Source organism: Giraffa tippelskirchi, chromosome 6 (assembly GCF_054371585.1).
Source record: "Giraffa tippelskirchi isolate mGirTip1 chromosome 6, T2T-mGirTip1v1.2.pri, whole genome shotgun sequence".
In the NCBI taxonomy this organism is placed as follows: domain Eukaryota; kingdom Metazoa; phylum Chordata; class Mammalia; order Artiodactyla; family Giraffidae; genus Giraffa; species Giraffa tippelskirchi.
Window position 1 is genome coordinate 94,944,818 of NC_137280.1, and position 22,781 is coordinate 94,967,598.

Here is a 22,781-nt window from a genome sequence, read left to right on the forward strand (position 1 = left end):
TACTACTTCTCGCCGGCCTCTCGCCGCGAACTGCCGAGACGCATGCGTACTGCGGTCGCACCGCCTGTCGGCTGTGGCCTGGTGCCAGTGCTGTTAAGCTTGATCAGGGCGTCGCGCAGGCGCGGCCGGAAAAAGGGGGCGGGAGGAATGGAGTGCCTTTTCCTCTTAGGCGGCGCCATTTTGTGCTCAGAACACCTACAGCTGACGGCGGTGGGGAGTAGTTGGTGGACACAAAACACTCAGGATGGTACTCTGGTAGGGGCCGCCGACTTTGGAATGGCCAATTTCGTCTCGGAAGTCGGGACGCGACGGCTTAGCGACCTGCAGGCGGAGCTGAAGAAGCGGAACCTGGACACGGGCGGCAACATGAGTGCCCTGATAGAACGGCTGTAGAAGGTGAGGCGGCCCGGGGCCCCAGGGTGGTGCCAGAGGCTGAGGAACTTCCCCGGCCCGAACCGTCAGGGACCGCGGGGCCGGGCTGTGAGACCCAGGACTGACACCGCCCCTCGCTGTGCCTGGCGCCTCCTCTCCAGTTGGGAGAGTAGTCGTAGGGTGAAAGCCCATCGTAGTCGTAGGGTGGCCCCAGGACTGCTCCCAGGGCCGTATGACCTTCGACAGATGCCGTCCCCTCCCTACGCCTCAGTTTCCAGGAGGCATACACAGAATTGAAGAGAATCGACTATACTGGCTACAATCACAGCTCCTAACTTACCTGTTCTTCTCTTTCTTCCGTGATTGACCTTGAACCTTCTCTCCTGAAAAAGGGAATTCAAATGGAAGCATAAGGAGAAAGGGAGTCAGAACCCCGAATGGAAGACATTTCCCGAGTTGAACCCAGGTAATTCACACACAAACTGCTGGTTCGAGTGCGCTTGCAACCTAGAAGCCTAGTACCCAGAAGGGCCGCTAGAGTTCTTCGTCGTTAAGATTGAGCTTGGACCAAAACAAGGAGCCAGGACTGGAATGTCCCTGTAGTCTGGTAGTCAAGGCTTAACCTTCCAATGAAGGGGGTGGGGGTTCCTTGGTTGGGGAGCTAACACCCACATGCCTCAAGACCAAAAAAACCAAAAGGTAAATATTGTAAAAATTCAATAAAGACTTTGAAAATGGTCCATGTTAAAAAAGAGAGAGAGAATGAACCAGGACAAAGAAGACATGCATCAGGTGGGCAGGGTCAGTGGCTGACCTGTCAAGCAAGTAATCAAGGTAGCAGCTCTGGTCCCTGTGATCAAAGTTGTGGAAGCGGTCCTGGTGGTCGAAGTCAGAATGGTAGCGCTCATCCAGGGCTGCCCGCTTAGCTTCTGGCCAGTAAACATCATCTCGCCTAGAGGGGAAGCAAGAAAGGACAACGTACATTTCCCCCTCCTAATGGACGACCTCTGTGGAAGCTGGTAAACTAAACCCTCAACTGTCCAACTGCCCCATCACTTCACAGAATGAGAACTAACTATATCCATAGAGTCCATTCTCTGCCATTTGAGCTGCGAGTGCCTGGAGGGGTGATATGGGATGTGACGGAAGGGCTCTATTCTCTTACCCAACATGCCCAAGTCCCCCACAGAGAAGCTCAGGTCTCCTTACAGAAGGGGATCAGAGAAGTGGGTGTTAGATCCCCTCTGGGAACTGCTCACTGCCACAAGGGTCGGCCAGTCCACTAGGACAGTTGCCCCATGCAGACTTGACCCAGGAAACACCCAGTGCAGAGGACTTTTAGTAGCACTTGGGATGTACCTGTTCAAAAACATTTTATGATCTTAACAAACTCTCCCATCAATATTTTTTAAAATGCACAAAAATCCTAAGACATCTTAAAGACCCTTTACATAAGTCTCAATGTTATATTACACAGGGACAGATTAAAAGGAACACACACAAACCATACAGTCTCCCCCAAGTCATCATACCTGTGGAAAAGCTCTCAAAGGATCAACCCTAGGATAATTGCCCCTGACTCCTCACAGCAAGGTTTGAAAACAGGCCTTTACACTGGTGGTTAGTGTTTTAGTATTTGTATGACACAACAATATGTCTGGGGAATTAAAATCAATCTCATTAATAGAATGAACCAACACAAATCACTGCAATGATTTCAAAGCATGGAAGGTGCCCAGGAGGTACATTTTGGTCCCTGATCACCTGACCAGCACCCTGTGTTATGTGCTGCTCTGGGGATCTGAACTTCCTCGGGGGGCTGGTGGGACGGCCTGTACTTGGACTCGAACCTAATGATTTAATAAGCATAATTTTCACCATTTTTCCATCAACCTCAAACCATCTCAGGTTTCCAGATAAAGTACAGAGTATCAAGTTGAGCTGTAGCAAATACTCGTGCTTATTTTTAAATAAAAAGCCCGTGTTAACAAGGCTCTGGGGAGCAAGGCACAGTTCTAAATGCCACGGAACACCTAAGAGGCGGCAGCGAGGCGCAGTGTGGCTTACCGCCCGTCATCATAGGGCCTCCGCTCCTGCTCATAGTGTAGCTCTTGCTGGCGCCGCCGCAGGAGCTCCACGCGCATGCGCTTGCGCTCCAGCCGCTCCCGCTCCATGCGCTCCTTCCCCAGGAGGCGTCTCTGGAAGGCCAGCCTCTCACGGGCGAATAGCAGCTCCTCGTGCTCCTGCCGCTCCAGCTCTGCCTGCGCATACTGCTCTCGATCACTGAGCTCTCGCACCCTGCAGGCGAAGAGTAGAGGCTGCAAAGGCCCATGAGCTGCAGCAGTGCGGGCAGCGCCCCCGAGTGGGATGGGGAAAGGGGGAGCCTAGACCTGTAGCAACAAGCAAGGGGCAGCCGCTGGTGGAGGCAGCAGGCTGTGCAGGACCCCCTTTCAGGCGAGGGACACTTGATAGTCCTTTTGCAGGTGACACTGATGGTGCCCATCACGGTTTCCTCCTGACTGTGCACAGCTGCCAGGTGATCTGTTCATCCTCTTCTTTGTTTACACAGAATTGTACCAGCAGGAATGTCTAATCTTGCCTTGCTTTATTATGTGGCTTCCTTGCTTCAGGTACCATGTCCTGGACCCCATACATCACCATCTGTTCAGGTGCACTATGCTTTTGGGAAGGAGCCCGTTGAGTGGAGAGGCGGGGGTCCACATGACCACTTGCAGATGTCAGCCTTCTGGCTGTTCCCAGCCTCAGGGACATGGTTGCCCCGCCCCCATTATCTTCCACACAGGTTCAGGTGGGGGGCTGTGGTGTTACTGGGTCTGGAACACCTCAGGACCACTCTCCAGGCTGACGTGCCCCTGGACACGCCTCTCCCACCACCAAAAGCACCGTCTCCCCCACTGTAATTCCCATCAAACCCACAGATGGAAAACCAATCTCACCACATTTTTCATCTGCATGTCCCTGATCCCTGGTAAGGCTGAACAAGCCCCTTCTGTCATTCTTGCTATCAAATTAATTTTTCCTTATTTATTTCAAATCATCTTTACTCCCATCTGTCACACATCTCTGGACCTTCTCTTTGGTCTCTCAGTGCACTGAAGTGAAGTTTAAATTTAGTCTACTTCACCATTATAATGGAGAAGGCAATGGCAACCCACTCCAGTACTCTTGCCTGGAAAATCCCATGGACGGAGGAGCCTGGTAGGCTGCAGTCCATGGGGTCGCAACGAGTCGGACACGACTGAGCGACTTCACTTTCACTTTTCACTTTCATGCATTGGAGAAGGAAATGGCAACCCACTCCAGTGTTCTTGCCTGGAGAATCCCTGGGACGGGGGAACCTGGTGGGCTGCCGTCTCTGGGGTCGCACAGAGTCGGACACGACTGAAGTGACAGCAACAGCAGCACCATTATAAATTGTCAGTCCTTTCAAAAACTTAAATTCATAAATTCACTTACTTTTGCATCATGTGGATAGCTTTAATTTTTAATTTTGTGTGCAGCCAGCAGTTTGTGTTGACACTGTGTCAGTGGTGTGAGCCAGCCACATGACCTGAAGCCATTCTGGGGAGAGGTTGTCCTTGTCTCACTATGGGGAATGTTACTTTTATCATGTTAAGTCCACACATGCACACTGATATATTTGCCAATTACATCATTTCTAGTGAACTATTTGCCAGTTTCTTTACCAAAACAGCACTTTTTCTTTGCCTGTTGCCTTTGCGTGTTCAGGAGAAAATTCTATATCATGCCCCTTTTCTTACTCTTCTTCTACTAGGATTTTTACTAATGGTTTTAATTTTTTTTGACAGAAAACATTAACTGTTGCTCAATATACTGATACGATTTCTGTTTAGTTTTTAAAAATTATGAGGAATTTGTATTGGGCTTATTGAAGGGTGGGACCTCTCAGTTCTCTGACTGGGTCTGTGCCACTGTTTTTCCCTATTGACAGGTTCTGCAGCAAACTTGGTATGTTGTGTTAACTAGCTCCAGGGAGGCATTCCATCTCCCTGTCATTGCTACCTCCCAGAATCTTGAGAATATCTACCTGAGAAGATAGTTTGAAAAAAAGTCACAGGAAGAAAGCCAGTGCACATGATGTCTGTGAAGATAAAGCCAAGGAGCAAAGGTTGAAAAAAGTCCTCCCAGGGTAGAGTTATCACCAGTCTAGGGCAACACCCAAACCAGCCAACATTCCTAGATCCTGACTCACCTGCATGACTCTGATTCTTTAGACTTCTTCGATTCTTTGACTTTATCAAAGGAACCAACAGACTGCTTCTCTATGCTGCCCGATTTTCGATCCTGACTCTTGGACACCTGGTTTACCAAGAAGCATTGAATAGTTAAGGTAGGAAGAAATCCAACGTGTCCTGGCCCAAGCATACAAAATCAGAAATGAAGCTGAAGAGTGAATGAAACCATCAGGTTAACACTGTGTTCTCTCCAGAGAACCTCACCTTGGCTCACTAAAATACAGAGTCACAGACTCATTACCATTTAATTCTAAAGTGGGACCCATCGAGTACTTTCAGTAATCAACACACAAAACAGGATTTTCTCAGAAACAATCCATAAATTAAAAACAAACAAACTTCCTTTCACTTTGTCTTTTCCATTCAAAACACATTCTTTAATATTAAACACACAGTGATGCCCAATTGAGGAGGCCACTACTGTCATGTCTGAGGATTCCTTATTTGTGTTGAGCACATTCATTTTTGAGGTCCTTCTTAGCCCTTGAATGTACATTGCCATTTCCGTTTTGCCATTTTACCTCATTTATTATAAAGTAGGTAAAGAATTTGCCTGCAATGTGGGAGACCTGGGTGGAAATCCAGCTTCCCAGGTGTCTCAGTGGTAAATGCCTGCCAAAGCAGTAGATGCAGATTCCATCCCTGGGTTGGGAAGATGCCCTGGAAAGGAAATGGCAGCCCACTCCAGTATTCTTGCCTGGAGAATCCCATGGACAGAGGAGCCTGGTGGGCTACCACCCATGGTGTCCCAAACAGTCAGACATGACTTAGAAACTAAAGAAAAACAACAAAGGGGAAAACACTCTGGCACAGTAAAACAGTGGTGGAAACACAGTGCAATAATGAAATGCCATAATAGAACTCTCAGCTTGTAACTGATCCATAACATTGAGCTTAAATGGCTGGGCATCTGGCCAGCACAGGTTAACATGAGGTGGGCCTTGGCATTCAGAGTACCCTAGTCAACAGTTAACTGGCAAAGGTGGCTCACTGTGCCCTGACCATGCAAACGATAGTTTATGCTGAACAACTGCTTTCCTTCTGGGAGTCAGGAGAGGGTACCAATGTGACCAGCCCCCAGTAAAAAGCCTAGGAACTGAAGCTGTAACAGGGCTCCCTGGGCAGAAGCATGACCCTTGTGCTACTACACTGTCCCTGTTTGGGGAGCCATCTCGGGAAGGAGACCACAGGCAGCCAGGAGAGTTCCCTCCAGACTCTGTCTGGGGCTTTCCCCACCTGCCTGGCTGTGTGACCTCCCTGCATCACTGGAGCCAACCTTAGGCTTAACTACAACTATGTGCGGAGCCCAGCGGGACCCAGAGTAGATCTGGAAATGTGGGTAGTCTTGGGGACCTGGGCCCACATCCATCCTAGTTGTAAGGCTGTCAAGAGTTGAATTATGAACATCTAGAGCTGCCCGTGACCCTAAAACGGCAGACAGAGTGAAGTGGTAAGAACCTAAGGTGGGCACTCTGTGGATTCTGTGGCTCTATGGAGCGTCTGCACGGAGACAATGCACGGAATGAGTAAGATGGAGATTGGGCGCAGAGGCAGCCGGAAGGCTGGCTCCGGCAAGTGTGGGTTACGAATGCACAATGGAGAGCTGCTGAAACTTCAGGCCGGCAATGAACATGGACTGCTATGCCCAGATGCAGGCAAATAAAGCCAATCACATCCATAAATGAATTTCAAAATAGTTTTTTTTTTTCTTAAAAAAAAAGAGCAGTAATTCTTACCAAAACTATGAAGGAAAGCCTTTAAACCTTCTCAATTTTAAAGTTCAAAAAACCCCTCCATTTTCAGAAGACAGCTTTTCTCAAATTAAGCTCAAGAATCCCCTAAAACACACAGAGAACTGTTAAAGGAAATAAATAACCCAGGCAGGAAAAGAATACTCACTCGCTCTTTGGATCCCAACGTTTTGACGCTGATAACAGGCACACCTTTAGATTTATCCATCACCACTGTCCGCTCAGTTCCTCGGCTTCCTATAGGAAAAAAGGAATCACGTAAGAAGGGACACCTCCTATTGAGAGAAAAGTACTCAACTTCAAGGAAAACAAATGTAGCTTGTGTTGCTCATTAACCACACCAGCCAGGAACAGAAGCCAGAATGCAACCTCTCACATCCACTGGTCAGCTACCTGACTTTGTGGCTCGAGAGCGCTCTGAAGAGCCAGGTTTCTGATCATCCTGGTCTTCACTCTTCTCTCCACTCCCGTCTTCACCCTTTTTAGCATCATCTTTTCTGTCAGCCTTCTCTTCCCTCTTGACGTTGGCAGATCTATAAATGGCGTGCAGATACAGATATGTGTGAGATGAAACACTGAGGGAACAACCCAGCGAAGACTCCTGCAATGAGCACCGAGTGAGGACGCGGGTGCCTTGGAGGCATCCACAGGATGGAGAACACGCAGCCTAGGAGAGGAACTCGAGACACCTGAGGACTGGCGGGGAAAATCCTCCAGCAAGTGCACAGAAGGTAAGGGGGCGAAAGCCTCACAGCCTTTCCCACCAGTGGAAAAGTGAGGAATGAGACATCAAGAGAAAGGTCACCTTGGCCACAATACCATCGAGAAGACATACCTGTCAGCATTGCTAGACTTGTCTTTTTTCCTCTCCCCTTCTTTTCTCTGAGAAGTTTTCTTCCCAGCAGGTTCATTTATCACCTGAAAAAGAGAATCAGGTGAAAAAGAATCAGCTGGGAGTATTAACTTATTTTGTAACATGGTCACATCCCAGGAAGAAAATGGCCCCTTACTTTTTATCCCGGGAAGAAAATGGCCCCTTACTTTTTCCACTGAGATCATCTTTCCATGGAGCTCTGTTTTGTGCAGGTTGTTGATGCATTTTGTGGCCTCTTCCACTGTGGACATGGTAACGAAGCCGTAGCAGCGAGCTCCAGGACTCCGGGCATTGGTCACAACTTTGGCACCCACCACCTTGAAGGAAAACACACAAGTACAGCTCAGACACGAAGACCCTACACAGTCCCCAACTGTGGTTCATGGTAGTTCACCCCACCCCTCAGAGACACTGAGAACAGGTGGACAACATGTGGTACATAAAGGCTGGGGAGGGTAATGCTGTGGCCTGACTGCTCCTACTCCATCCTGGCTGTTTCTCTAGAGGACTAGGATGACAGCAAGGTGCAGAGAAGAGTGAAGCAGAAGGTAGCATCCTGTCAGAATTCCGTTAATAATGTAAACCTTGAAAAGGAATGTTTCTGCATATGCAGTCAGTCAGGTGGACAGTGAAGTAGGAAGACACACCTACAGAAGGAGAGGGACATAGGACAGGTTTACAAAGGGTACTCTGGAACGCAGAGCCCACCCTACTCACAAAACAAAATTTTGGGAGATGTTTAAGGTGCTACAGATACATCCTAGATGCTAAGATGTACATGCTAGATGCTAGTTAACTGGCCCAATCACAGCAGCAAGCTGACGCTGGGGACACCCTTTAATGGCAGAAGGCCCACAGCTCAGGAGAGGTCCCAGTGAAGCCAGGAGCAGTGACTGATATTCATCTTCATTTTGCCACATGGAGTCTTAGCCCCAAAGGAAGGCTTCTAAGGGGACTGGTCCTCTATTCAAGCTGGAATAAGCCTGCAGTGTGCCCAAGACACTGCAGGTTCCAGACAGAAACTTCCCTGCAGAGAGCAGATGTCTGCTCTGGTGGCCACTGCAGAATCAAGAGAAGGGCCCTACCTTGAGTTGCAGAGGCCAGGGTTTCATGAGTTTCTATGAGAAGCAAGTTTAAGTTTAGTTTTAAGTTAAGTCTTAAGTCAAGTTTAGTTTTCCTTGTTAGTTCCTCAACATCAACAGCCAAGGTAAACGATGTTGGTTTTCTCCATTATCATTTTTTAATCCAGGGAATGAAGGCCCAAGTCCTCTGCTAAGTCTGACTTGTCAAAAACTGACTGAGGTTAGGGTGTGGCAGCTTATCTGGAGAAGAGTCCAAGAAGCACTGGGAGGAAGGGGGAGGTGGAAAAAGGAGGGAGGAAAGGCAGCACTCAGTGTGTGTGGGGGAGTGGGGGCGGCTGCCCATCTGGGCATCATGCCTACCCTTTCCATGCTAAGGGAGATAGGAAGACAAGCAGGTGTGGCAGACACAGCCAGAGGTAGCCAGGATGGGGTGAAAACAGGGAACAAAGACAGGGCTCCTGCAGCTCTATGAGCCCCACGTATGGAAATGAGGTTTCCATGGGACCAGCAACAAGTCCTGGTGTGGCAGAGCTGGGGCCTAAGGCTGCCCACAGGGGTCAGGTCCACAGGAGGTCTTGTTCATAAAATCTCTCTACAGCTTCACAGTGTTCTGTAATCACCACCATCTCAGAAGAATGCAGACTGCACCTTTGCCCGAAACTCCCCATGCCACAGCCTTCCCTCCATGGGTTTAAGGCTGGAAGCCAGAGAAATGGACTCAGGAAGCTATCAAACAACTTGGTGGCTTGGGGGCCAGTGAAGCACGAGAAATACAAAGTGGACGTGGGCTCTGGGCACTCCCAATGGCCTCGCATCTCTTTCAGTGGGGGTGAACCCACCACAGGCCTAAACACCTGCGAGTTCAAAGAACTGCAAGGTGTTCCAAGTCCTCACTGCCAGGGATAATGATCTGCCACATAGAGGCCATACTGCATGAGCTCACAAGTCTCCTCCTCTGGTCTTACCTTCCCGTATTTGCTGAAAAGATTCTTCAAATCTGTAGCTCTGGTGGTAGAAGAAAGTCCACTAACCCAGAAATTCCTTCCACAACTGCTACGACCTATTTCAAAAGAAAGTTCCGGTCAAAAACAAGATACAGACAAGATCCTGAGTCTTAAACATCTTCGAGTCATTCCAAACCAGACACTCTCCCTACTTGCTCTAGAGGCCAGCAGTACAGAGAAGGCTGGGGCTGGAGGCCGGCCTGCTGTCCTGACATGAGTTCTGGAGCTGCCCACGAGGTGGACAGAACCGATGGCAATGTCCCTTACTACGACTGGTCAGGACACATTGGCCCCGTGGCTGTGGTAGCCATCAGCTACCAGATGGCATCACCCATCCCAGTGAGGTGACTTTGGAACATAAGACAGGAGCTGTCACTGTGGAGCCTGAGATACAACCTCTCCCCAATTTCTGGCCTTCTTTGAACACCGATTAAGGATGAGTATGGAGCAGCCAGCAAAACTACTTCTCAATTGGCAAATTAATAAAGGGCTTTGGTGTTGATAAATCCACCATACCAGGGACCCACCAAACCCCAGTATCTGAAAACTCGAAGCATTTTCTCCATCTGCATGTGTCAATGTGTCCAAGAAGTTCACAAATCAGAGGGAAAGTCAGGATAGGGGCGCTCGAAGGACTCTGGCAAAATCAAGTGTCCAAGTCAAATCGAAGTGACAATTCCGCCCTGCAACCCAGAACCCGCAGAGTGAGGAAGCAGGTGGCCAGAATGGAGAAAGGCTTCGAGACAGGCTCACAGGCCTGTGAGGCATAAATGGGTGTGTGATGGGCTAGAGCCAACTAGAACCATCGCTCCCGGGGGTGCCACCCTGCTGACTTACCCTTCTCTTTGGAAAGCTTTTTTGTATCCGAGTCATCTTCGACAGAACTAGAGACAAAAGACAATGTCACTCCAGAAGGAAGAAGCAGAGAGGAAACTAACTCAAAATTATAAAATATGTGCTGAGGTTGCATACCTACCCGAAATTTAGCTCTGAAAAAAATGACACCCCTACAAACGTGTACTGGAAATCTGACCTAACCATAAGATTTCAGACCCACAGGAGTTAATTAATTCTGCTGGGCTAAAGATAATTAGGAAGAATTAAAGAAAACAACCATGATAGGTTGAGAAAAGAAAAAAGATTATGTAATCAGCTTAAAATAAACAAAGAGAAATCAAACATTCTTTAGAGGTAAACTACAATTGCATCAGTCTGGCTGGCCAATTGCAGAAAAACAGCTCATGTGTGTCATTAAACGACCAATGAAAAGGAGATAGCGTCTGGTCTAAAACTGAGAAAAAACAAACCTCATTTTCTGATCAGCGCCCTCACTGGCTGAGGACTCTTTAGGAGCCGGAGGGACTTCATTACAAGCTTCAAAAGCAAACTTCTTCACGTCTTCTTTGCTATCCCCGGGGTCCGGGCTTGAGGCTTCCGGGGGCGCTTCCGCGGCCTCCTCGCTACAGGCTTCCGTGTGCTCTGAGGCTTTACTACTCTGCTCAATTGGCTTCTCTAGCCCTACAGGCTCACAGTCCGTCCTCTCGTCATCGCCTGTCTGCTCCACGGGCTCCCTTTTCACTACCGTTAACAGGCTGTCTGCCTTGCTCGACTGAGCGTGTGCTGTTGACTCGTTGGCCAAATCTAAATCACCCTCCTCCGGATGGGCGCTGTCAAAAAGGTCCTCTTCCTCCGCAAGTTTTCTGTCTGGCCCCACGCTACTTGTTTCCTGTGCAAATGGCTGCTCCAGCTCGGAACCTTCTTCTTTTACTGGCTCAGATTTACAAGTTTCCCCCAAAATGTCGAGTATTTTCTCATTTTCTACGGATTTAACAGGAATAGAATGGCACAAGGTTTAATTACCAGGGAAATAAAGCAATCACAAATGCGGAACTGGCACGGCGGCCACACTAACAAGAAGAGAACTTCTAGCTACACAGAGATTGGAAAACCCGCGGGTACACAAACTTAACACTGGTTACACTACCTGCACTCCGACCGACTGCTAGAGTAAGCCTCTATGCTACATGGAAGAGAAAAGCATCCCAGAGATTTATTTAACCCCCAACACCTTCTGGCTGATTCTTGACAGTCTTCATTCTGTCGGCGTGTATATATGACTCTTCCAAACTTAGCTTCCAAAGTCCAAGTTGCTTAACTCAATGTATCACCATTCACTGAACAGAGCTCAATTTCCAAATTTCTTTGAATTTCTTTTAACAGAACAGTCCGACATGAAAACCAGAATCTCTTCCATTGGTGTTCTGAGATGTTTGTAGTCCAGAAAGTAAATAGTATTTGTTTGGAATTCTTATGAAGAAACTTTTTCTTCTTCTGGAATCCAGTTATGTCTTAATGTTTTAAAAGGTATCTCCCTACCAGTGCCTGCACTGCCTGAATTAAAAACCACAAAATTAACACACTGCCCAATATCACAAGATCTGTTTTGTGGGGTACAGAGGTATTGGCTTTTGAGAGACATCCGAACTCTCTATATCTGTTTAAGTGCCATGTTCATTTAAAAAGGCATGAGATAGTCTCATCTCACCAATATGCTTTACAAAATGAGAAATCAGCCAATTTCACAGATCTGGTGATATGGCTGGGTTTCCAATCTCTATGATCCTGGTATATTTTGGATCGTAAACCTTTAAAACAATGTATACTACAGTAAGATAACTTTAAAATTAAAGATTCCAAATTAGAGAAGGTGGAAAATTAGAATGACTCCAAACCCCAATGCTAAGTTTTTCATTTAACAGTACCTGGCTCCGTGGGCGGCTCTTCAATTTCCTGCAACAAAAAACATAAATAAAATTGTGCCAGATGGATGAAACCTAGAATTTATTCACACCCCAAAGTGTAGTAACTAAAAAGAGAATTTTTGAAAATACAGACAAGGAATCTCACAAATGCAACAGGTGGAGGAACCTGCTTTTTCTGGGCAAGAGACTGCAGGAGAGCTGCCACCCCACTTCATCCACCTCAGCCCCAGGCCCCATGTCCCAGGCTGATCTCAGAGGGACTGCTGTCCACCACTACTGTCGTCTGCTTCTGCACTTCCCAGCGCCTGGCAACATTATCATTTTTAATGGTCATAAACCCGTCACATGCTTGTCTGTCCTTCTAAATTGTTTTATATGCCCAGAGAACAGTGCTTTCATTTTTCTACGTTGAGTTTCTAACAGAATGCCTAACACATTATCAAGAAATCGTTTTTCACATAATGAACATAGCATTAGTTTCCAAAAACACAAAAGATGGAGGGAAAGAAGGCACGGGTGGCTTGACTCCTGTTCTTACTTTGCATGGTGGTCTTACCGTCCCTGCCCACTTGGTCAATCAAATCCCTACAGTATCACACATGCCTCCTTATCTCTTTCCACCCACCCACCCACCAGGCCAGCTCCAATTCCTCAACAACCCCCAGGAACCCCTGTGAAGTCACACCATTGCTACTCCTCACCAACAACAGTTTGGTTTTACTACCCTTATTCCAACCTCCCTGCTAAACAGGCTCACCTGCACCTCACTCCAAAGCAGGCCAAGTCCTACACATGCCTCAGCATTTAGTACATGGACCACCTCCTCACAGAGAGGCTGCCCAACTACAGGAAGGGATTTTCTCTCAGCATGGAATGTGCTTCCTGGAACCTAAATTCCCTGTGCAAGAGTGACAATATTCCAGAACTCTAGCACACATTGCTAAGCACTGTCTAGGTTCCAGGCAGAAATTCCACCTTATATACATGTATATTAACCAATCATCACACAGCCCTGGCAACCCACTCCAGTACTCTTGCCTGGAAAATCCTATGGACAGAGAGCCTGGTAGGCTGCAGTCCATGGGGTCGCTAAGGGTCGGACACAACTGAGCGACTTCGCTTTCACTTTTCACTTCCATGCGTTGGAGAAGGAAATGGCAACCCACTCCAGTGTTCTTGCCTGGAGAATCCCAGGGACGGGGGAGGCTGGAGGGCTGCCGTCTATGGGGTCGCACAGAGTCAGACACGACTGAAGTGACTTAGCAGCACACAGCCCTAGCAGGATGGTTCTATTAGTATCATCCTTCTTTTCCCAGATTAGGAGTCAGGCACACTGTGGTTGACAAATTCGCTCAAGGACACACGGCAGAGCCAAGATCTGAGCAATGAGTGTGAGAATTGAGTCTGGAGCAGTCAGGCCTCTACCCATCGTTCTGTTTACACAGGGAGAATGGCAACCAACCTTTCTCCTCGTGCATGTGAGAAAGCACAGGTGCTTAGCATGTAAGTTACACGCACATGAATGGTTGGTACAGTCCACTGGACACTGACCTGCCATTCTCGGGAGCCCTAGGAAATGGGTCATTTTCATAACAGTTTCATTTGTAATCAAGTTTTTCTTTTTTTTCCATTTCATGCTGGGAATTAAGGATTCTACACTGAAGGAAACAACCATTTTAGGCAGAACGATTCTCTTAACTTTCCCTAGACGGAAATGTATACATTCCCATTTGTCTCTGAGAGGGGCTATGTGTACTGTCCTGACCAGACAATATACATAGGAGTCTTTGAACTGAGGAGACACTCAAGAAAATGACAAGCCCCACTCCTCCTTTCCTTTCTGAGTCAGGAACAGGTTGTGTCTCTGCAGCTGAGGAGACATCAACCCTGGAGAGACGTCAACTGGGTTTTGCCAAGATTTCTTGATATTTGCACCCTCCTTGAGGCTGGCTTCCGGCTCACTAATAACACACCTGGCCCCTGCCTGGCAGAAGTGAATGAAGATCTTGTCTGAAAGATAGTTTCCAATTAATCAGCACAAGTGACATTATTTAAACAAAAAACAAGGACTGGAATAAGCTGATTGTATTTTCATTTCCTCACAAAACTTTCTCCTGAAAATCAGATACTCAGGTTTATTCCAACAGTTTACACCTACAAAGGCTGACAGAAAAAGTAAAAGCAAACTCAAAATCCACATTTATGCAAACTACACCTGAAAGTCAGTGCACATCTCATTTGTTCTCATCTAACATTTAACTTTTACATAGCTGGCAGTCAAACAGCCAAGATGCTATAGTCATCAAGAGAAATCTGTGTACTTTCTGAGAAGAAGTTCCCCAATGGAGAACCAGAAACCCTGAGAACCCACCTTTCCCAGCTGTGATGGCAGTGCTAGGCCTTCCTTACTCTCCTGCACCCTCATCTGAGCTCCATTCATCTGTCCTGGGGACAGGGTACCCCCCTTGCAGTCTCATTTCTCACCTAAGAGTATTTCTGCTGCAGAGGAGGCCCTCCAGGACAGATCCCACAGGCTGTCCTCCTAGCCATCATATTAACAAGAGTCTCCCAAATGGCCTGGGTCTTAGCTGCAGGGATCCACGGTGCTGGTGGGGGCACCGAGACAACGAGCCCTCTTCACTAACACTTTCTATTCGGGGAAAGTTGAAAGCAAAGCCCCCTCTACAGAGGCCAAAAAAGGAAACAGACCTTCCAGTAACTTTTAGTTGGGACTGCCATATGATATTGGAAGCAGTCTCTAAAAACTGCAGTCTATCCTTTTATTCTAAAATTACTGAGACATACAATTTACCTGTAATACAGTGAAGTCAGGTGATAAAGTGTCTAAATTGTTTATACTTTCTTTGTCCTCTACCTGTAAAACAAATGGAGAACAAAACTCATGACATCAATAATAAGGCAATGTGACAGTACATCCATACAATGAAAAGTTACAGCTGTGAAAAGCCATTTAAGGTGACATTCTAAACACAGAGCACGAATCTAAACAGCATTACATTGTGATTCCACCTCACCTGAGAGAAATGTACATAAACATATACCTGCAGACAGTCTAGGAGACCCACTTAAATGGTATCAGTGGGGGTTCTCAAGATACAAGTCAAAGAAAAACAATAGTCTAAGTCAAGCAAAAAAGTACAGCTGGGTAGTACATACGCTCCCCTGGTAGATGGGAACACCAGGGTTGGGTCTGCTCTTCCAGGAACAATGTCTAGAATCACGTTGCAGAGGGGGTTCTTGGACTTCATGGCCAACATGACTTCCCAAAGACTGGATGCCTCCACCGCTGGGACTGCTGCCCCTGGGGTGGCTATGGCCCGCATAGGAATGGCATCTCTGGGACCCCTGCCTCCTAGCGTCATCAACTTTCAAACTGAATGTGGGGACAGGGACACAGGACTGGCAAAGCTCAGGTGACCCATCACTGCCCGACCTTCAGGGGAAGAATCACTGGTATGCCAAGTTTCTATTCTTAGAGCTGGGCTCTGTCCAGTGAGGCGAGGGATTCCTCAACACAGAAAGGGGGTTCATAAAATCATTGTTGTGTGACACAATAAATTACTGTTTGCTATCAAGTCCAGAATGTTAATTTTTGGGGGGGAGGATATTTTTCAAATAATTTATGAGCATGTACTGTTATTACTTCTACATGACCAAGACCTTGCACCACTCCTTCCTTCCCCTGACACAATCATCTCAGGACATTCTATGCATGTTCCTAAGAGCATGGGCACACACTCGTGTCAAAGACCATCTCCCCTTTTTCTGTCTACCTGATTAATAGCACATTATCTTGGTTCCTGCCTTACTTTTGCATCCATCTTGGAGATTATTATTTTAGTTCACACAAAGAAGCTTAGTTCACTGATACGGTATACAGGAGTAGTCATTGTAGTCATTGTATTACTGGAAGTCGTAATAAATGTCTTAGTAATAGTAGCAAGAATCCTACTGTGTTTGCTATACACTAGGCTCTAAAGCAAGGTTAAGGGCCAGATAGTAAATATTTTAGGCTTTGTAAGCTAGACAGTCTCTGTCATAACTACTCTACTCTGTGATTGTTCTCAGAAGTCTGCCATAGACAATTGTCACAAATAAGTGTGGCTGTGTTCCAATAACTTTTTGGCCAGCTTGATGACTTCTGCTTTAAGTTAGCAATAAACATTCATCTACTTAGATTTCCCCAAACCTATTTTTGCAAATGAGGCTCAGAGAGGCTAAGTGAATTATCCAAGGTCACACAGCAAGTTAAGTGACCAACCTCTAGTCAATGCTGTTACCTCTTAAACAACTGGTTCCACTAAACCATAGTTATTTAACCTTTACTGACAGACATTTAGGAGTTTTCAAGTTTTTGTTACTGAATATATTATTTTCTAATCACAGGGAATAAAACAGCCTTAAAGAAGCAGTCACTAAGGAAGGGTTTCACAGTCTCATGTTTTCGGTGTTCCTTCTTAGGAAGCCAGTGGCTGAGACTCATCAAAAGATAAACAACTGCATACCCTATCTGTGTCCAAATAACCCACGTCCCCCTCTCCGCCACCACAGCCATTCAAAGACGACAGTCTGCTACTGTGAAGGGTACTGAGGATCAGTTCCAAAAGAAATGCAAACACATGTCAAGGAATCTCATACGTGGATGGACGGACTGGCGGAGCACGTGGTCTTCTTCCTCCCATAGCACTCAGGAGACACTCCATAAAAGAACTGAGGAGGCTATGAAAATGAGGTGCTGCCTAGGACTGACCCCTAGAAATTCCTACAAAGAAGCCTCCTGGTTTCTATTTTTCATTGCCTTTTTTGTCTACCTGAGAAATATTCATCCTCAAGGAAATAACATAATCCACTAAATTAACAGGACTGACGGAATGTGGTGTATGAGTTGTAGATGAACTCTGGAATTACCCTGGCCTTCATTCTTATTCTCATATGAGGTTTATGCTGCCTGGAGCTTTTTTTTTTTTTTTTTTAACCTTTTAACTCACTGATTTCCCCAACTGGAAGATGGACATAATAGCATCTATATATCAAACTGTGGTTAAAAGGATGAAAGGAAACAATGATTACTGTCTGGCAGACTTCAATAAATAATATTCACCACAATTGCATCATACCCTGGATTTCTTCCTAACACACAAAAAAGCTAAGCATTTAAAAATAAGGTCAAGTTAGCAGTAAAGATTGACTAGGAGAGTACCAATAGGATGACAGCAGAAGACCAACTTTCAAGCTGCTTTGGTATTTTCAAGGAATCACAATTGTTACACCACAGAGCAATCTCCTACAATAAGAAAGCTAGAATAGTGTCCTCAAGATGCTTAATGCTACACTATTCAAATGGAGAGCACATACAATTACTCCTCACAAGACACCATTTTTCAATGAAGCAAAGTGTGCTTTTCAAACTCATCTAATTTTTTACATGTGAACGGATGAGCCAAACATGTACTGAAATGGCATTAAAAGAACATAATTCCAAATATAAAGTTTATCATCTGTTAGGTTATTTGAGGAATTATTACATGTGGGATATATCCTGGAGACCCTGCCAAGGTACCTACAGCATGTTCTTGAAGTTGCTCCGGAAGCTCTTGCATCTCCCCCTCTACTAGCTCTCTACTGTCAGATAGGGACTCCTGGAGGTTATTGTCATCTTCCACACAGTCTGCAATGCTCCCATTATCAATCTCTGCTTCATCCAACACACTGATATCCATCATGTCGATGACCTGTAAGTTCTCCAAACTGGTCTCCACATCCTCCTGTGACAAAGATAAATACAAGTATCAGATGATGGTCATTGGTCCATGCACAGAGCTGATCACTGACAAGGTTCACATACCTGTCCATCCCCAGAATTTTCCTCTAGCCCATTATCTTCCAAACCCTCTTCTTCTGGTTTGCGGCCTGAAGGAGTAATTTATGGCATGAGATCAATGATAGGCATTTTCCAGAAGTAACAACTTTTTCCCAGAGACAATCACATAAAGGGAAAACACAGAAAAGCAAAAAGAAAGTAAAAACCTTTCAGAATTTTACCATCTAGAGTGAGCCGTGGAGCTATCATACAGTGGGGCATGGATATCCTTCCATACTGTGCTACGTACATACACATACGCTGGTTTTGAAAATGGCACTGTCATTTTATACTCTTTGCACTTAGTATTTGGTGAACAGGTTTCTATATTCTTTCACAGCATTATATGGAGATATCATCATTTTCCCCCAAAGTGAAGATCAATTTTTTAAGGCCACTAAGTATTTTTCAAGTAATATAAAAGAACTAGACATTAATCCACCTATATTTAATGATTAATCTTATAACTGTATATAGAATGTGTAAAATGTGTGGGGGGAGAGAGGGAGTGAAAAAGCTCAACCCTAATCATTTATACCATAATTTAGACTTGAGAATTTTCTAATACCATATGTACTTGATTTTTCCATAGTCTATATTTCACTCATGTTTTCAGAAATATTTTATTTAGGAACACAGGGAATTGTGACACTAATACTAGTATACAATACATTATGTGCAAATAGTCTTGGTGGCTGGCTGGGAATCTCAGTACCACTGTATAATATTCCTATGGCAAAACACACCTTAAACTTTCAAAAATATCTGGAACTCAACCCAGTGATCTTAATAAATATGCTAGGAAGATACACCAGCAACATTTCCACAGATTCATACCATTCTAGAATATACACATTGGCTTTTGCCCAATTCCACTGAGTTAGTAGGAAAAATCTAAGTAGACTACCAGAAACTTGCCACCCTTTCTGCTGTCTTTCTCCCTTTCACAAGAAAGGCAGCAGGTTTTCATCAGGCAGATCCAGATCACACTGCTGTAGTATGTGCAGGTACACTGCAGCCTGAATCCCTTCCAGGGGAGAATTCTCCCAGGTAAGAAATGCCCTAACAAGCAATGCCAAGAGAATGTGCAGTCCTAACAACATTCAGTCTTCAATATGAAAAGCACACCCCCATCGGGATGCTAACCAACAATCACTATTTGGGAAAGATACCCTACTTTCCAAACATAAAAAACAATGTGTCTCAATGAATCCAAAATTAATGTGAATGAGAAATACCACTGTGGCAAAAACTAAAGCAACTGTCTTTGGTACTAAGAGAAAAGGTACCCCTCAAATTCTTCCTCCAAAGAGTAAAAAGGCCTCCAACGTTCACAGTCTCCAAACAACAGGACTGCATGTTTTTTGACTCTATAACCTCTTCTCAGCCATAACCTTCTCTTCTGCTGGGATTACCCCCCAGTACCCTGTGTGGCTGGCTGGATGTGGGCAGGTGAATATTTTTCAAAATTTGTTTGATTACACAAATACATTCATACATACATCTCAGCAGTGGCCACAGGACTGGAAAAGGTCAGTTTTCATTCCAATCCCTAAGAAAGGCAATCCCAAAGAATGCTCAAACTACCGCACAACTGCACTCATCTCACACACTAGCAAAGTAATGCTCAAAATTCTCCAAGCCAGGCTTCAACAATATGTGAACTGTGAACTTCCAGATGTTCAAGCTGGTTTTAGAAAAGGCAGAGGAACCAGAGATCAAATTGCCAACATCCGCTGGATCATAGAAAAAGCAGAAGAATTCCAGAAAAACATCTATTTCTGCTTTATTGACTACGCCAAAGCCTTTGACTGTGTGGATCACAATAAACTGTGGAATATTTTTCAAGAGATGGGAATACCAGACCACCTGACCTGCTTCTTGAGAAATCTGTATGCAGGTCAGAAAGCAATAGTTAGAACTGGGCATGGAACAATAGACTGGTTCCAAATAGACAAAAGAAGTATGTCAAGGCTGTATATTGTCACCCTGCTTATTTAACGTATGCAGAGTACATCATGAGAAACGCTGGGCTAGATGAAGCACAGGCTGGAATCAAGATTGCTGGGAGAAATATCAGTAACTTCAGATATGCAGATGACACCACCCTTATGACAGAAAGTGAAGAAGAACTAAAGAGCCTCTTGATGAAAGTGAAAGAGGAGAGTGAAAAAGTTGGCTTAAAGCTCAACATTCAGAAAACTAAGATCATGGCATCTGGTCCCATCACTTCATGGCAAATAGATGTGGAAACAGTGGCTGACTTTATTTTTTGGGGCTCCAAAATCACTGCAGATGGTGACTGCAGCCATGAAATAAAAAGATGCTTACTCCTTGGAAGAAAAGTTATGACCAACCTAGACAGCATATAAAAAGCAGAGACATTGCTTTGCCAACAAAAGTCCGTCTAGTCAAGGCTATGGTTTTTCCAGTAGTCATGTATGGATGTGAGAGTTGGACTATAAAGAAAGCTGAGAGCCGAAGAATTGATGCTTTTGAACTGTGGTGTTGGAGAAGACTCTTGAGAGTCCTTTGGACTGCAAGGAGATCCAATCAGTCCATCCTAAAGGAGATCAGTCTGGGGTGTTCATTAGAAGGACCGATGTTGAAGCTGAAACTCCAATACTTTGGCCACCTGATGCAAAGAGCTGACTCATTTGAAAAGACCCTGATGCTGGGAAAGATTGAGGGCAGCAGGAGAAAGGGACGACAGAGCATGAGATGGTTGGATGGCATCACCGACTCAATGGACATGAGTTTGAGTAAACTCCGGGAGCTGTTGATAGACAAGGAGGCCCGGCAGGCTGCAGTCCATGGGGTCGCAGAGTCAGACACGACTGAGCGACTGAACTGAATTGATCTCATTAAAAGATTCATACCACTTCATGGTAAATTTCAGTTTACTGATAAAGACCTACCCTCATAAATACATGACAAAGTTATTCTCCCTTCTCTCCATTGCACTTCTAACAGGTAACCATTGATACCAGTTTGGCGGTCCTTGAAAACATTTTCTTTCAGATTTACACACATACCATTCAAATGGAAATGAACTTGTTATGTATGGAATCATATAGACTTTCTGTTACTCAATAAAGGCCTTGGAAAAGAGTCTGGCCCTATACATTGATTCAGCCCCATCATTTATTCCATGCTGTCGAGTTCCTTAGTTTAGTCACCCCTGCCCAGAAAGCAGCTTTGTTAATTTACCATTTCCAATGACTTCTCATTTCCTCACCCCCTGGTCAATGTGGGATATTGAGAATTATGTAAATTTTTACCAGTGTAATAGGCAAAAATTATTATCTCTTTCTTTTTATTTGCTTTCCTTCAAGGAAATTTTTTTTAATATAGGCCTTGTTTGTTTTCCTTTCATCTGTGACCTGCCTATTCATCATCTCTGTCCTTTCTCTACTGGATTGTCTATTTTCTTTATTAATTTGTAGGAATATTTAATGCTTTCTAGATATTAATGTATTGCAGTATTTTCTCCCAATTGTATCTATTTATGGTATGTTTTATTAAGTAAGACTTAAAACTTTCAGTTCAGTTCAGTCGCTCAGTCGTGTCCGACTCTTTGCGATCCCATGGACTGCAGCATGCCAGGCCTCCCTGTCCATCACCAGCTTTCAAGTAGCTAAATTTATTTTTCTTTATAGTTTCTCTTAAAAAAAAATTTGGCAGCACTGCACAGAATATGGTACCCTCCCTGCAGACACAATTACAAACTTTTCTGTGGAGAAACCCAACCAACACCCTTAAGTCACTTGCACAAACTGTCAGGATGTGCCCCTAGGAGGGTAACAGAAAAATCACACTCCGGTGGTATTTCTGACAAAAGTGCATAATTTGAACCTAATCATGAGAGGAACCCCACCCCACCCCGCAAAAGTCCCCAATAAAACCCAAATTGAAAAACAGGTTTCAAAACAGGTGGTCTGTACTTTAAAAAAAAAAAAATGGTACTGTCACAAATACAAAGAAAGTCTTGGGAAGTGTTACAGATTAAAGGAGATCAAGAAGACATGATAACTGAAGACAATGCAAGACCCTAGTTTTTTTTCTGAGTTATGAAGAACATTATTGGAACAAGTGACCAAATCTAAATAAGACCAGAAAACAGTATTATATCAATATTAACTTCTTGATTTTGATAACTACACATATAGTTATGCAGTGTTCTTTTTGGAAAATACTATAGAATGTAGGGGCAAAGGGGCACACGTACTTGTAACTTATTCTCAAGTAGTTCAGCAGAAAAGGAAAAAAATATATATTACACTTGTTTTATCCTTTTCTTTCTCCCTCCATCTCTCTCTTCTGTCCTCCCTCTCTCCGTTGAGAAAGAAAAGGTTAAAACAAATGTAAAAATGACAACACCTGGGGAATCTGGGTGAGGATTTATGAGAATTTCTTGTATTATTCTTGCATCATTTCTAAGCATGAAATTATGTCTCCTAAAAAAAAGATATACTGTACATTCACGTTCAAATTATTTTGTGGATCTACACTTTCATTTATTTTGGCTAATGACACAGGAGCTGAATAATTTGGGTTGTATTAACATTTTAGATGAATTTTTAATTTTGTATGTGCCAATTTTTCTCCCAAAATAGCTGTATCATTTTACATATTCTACAGCAGTAGGTGGAAGTAGGTATGGAAGTTTGTTTTTTTATATCTTTTAAACAGTTGTTTTCTAGTATTTCAATCACTTTAATTTTCATTTCTTTGTTAGCTAATGATAAGCAATTTTTGATGTGGTCATTGGCTATTTA

At 44.7% G+C, this 22,781-nt stretch overlaps 1 protein-coding gene and 1 long non-coding RNA gene across 29 annotated transcripts in view; one reads left to right on the forward strand and one right to left on the reverse strand.

The window, feature by feature from the left end:
• The window catches only part of SAFB (scaffold attachment factor B), a 60,004-nt gene that overhangs the window by 29,898 nt on the left and 7,325 nt on the right, over window positions 1-22,781 (reverse strand). For 12 of the 26 annotated variants that reach the window (XR_014056531.1, XR_014056530.1, XR_014056529.1 and 9 more), the window contains exons 3-17: window positions 17,989-18,053; window positions 17,704-17,908; window positions 14,935-14,993; window positions 12,123-12,150; window positions 10,668-11,178; window positions 10,198-10,244; window positions 9,322-9,416; window positions 7,442-7,591; window positions 7,236-7,318; window positions 6,794-6,933; window positions 6,549-6,637; window positions 4,607-4,713; window positions 2,440-2,670; window positions 1,187-1,324; window positions 713-755 (exon numbers count right to left, since the gene is read on the reverse strand). Coding sequence is in view for 18 of the 26 variants with exons in the window: in XM_081499496.1 (XP_081355622.1) it covers window positions 713-755; window positions 1,187-1,324; window positions 2,440-2,670; window positions 4,607-4,713; window positions 6,549-6,637; window positions 6,794-6,933; window positions 7,236-7,318; window positions 7,442-7,591; window positions 9,322-9,416; window positions 10,198-10,244; window positions 10,668-11,178; window positions 12,123-12,150; window positions 14,935-14,993; window positions 17,704-17,908; window positions 17,989-18,053 (1,991 nt within the window). In the remaining 8 variants the exon portion in view is untranslated. Of the gene's footprint in view, window positions 1-712; window positions 756-1,186; window positions 1,325-2,439; window positions 2,671-4,606; window positions 4,714-6,548; window positions 6,638-6,793; window positions 6,934-7,205; window positions 7,319-7,441; window positions 7,592-9,321; window positions 9,417-10,184; window positions 10,245-10,667; window positions 11,179-12,122; window positions 12,151-14,917; window positions 14,998-15,952; window positions 16,120-17,703; window positions 17,909-17,988; window positions 18,054-22,781 lie in introns of those variants that run through there. The other 14 variants (XR_014056534.1, XR_014056533.1, XM_081499501.1 and 11 more) reach the window with 7 other exon arrangements.
• LOC145509915 (uncharacterized) lies at window positions 183-21,114 on the forward strand. 3 transcript variants are annotated; one of them, XR_014056551.1, is made up of 4 exons: window positions 183-396; window positions 765-838; window positions 6,932-7,131; window positions 16,605-21,114. It is a non-coding gene; the product is annotated as an uncharacterized LOC145509915 (long non-coding RNA). The 3 variants fall into 3 exon arrangements; XR_014056549.1 differs by lacking the exon at window positions 16,605-21,114 and adding an exon at window positions 8,955-11,782; XR_014056550.1 differs by lacking the exons at window positions 6,932-7,131; window positions 16,605-21,114 and adding an exon at window positions 4,346-5,441.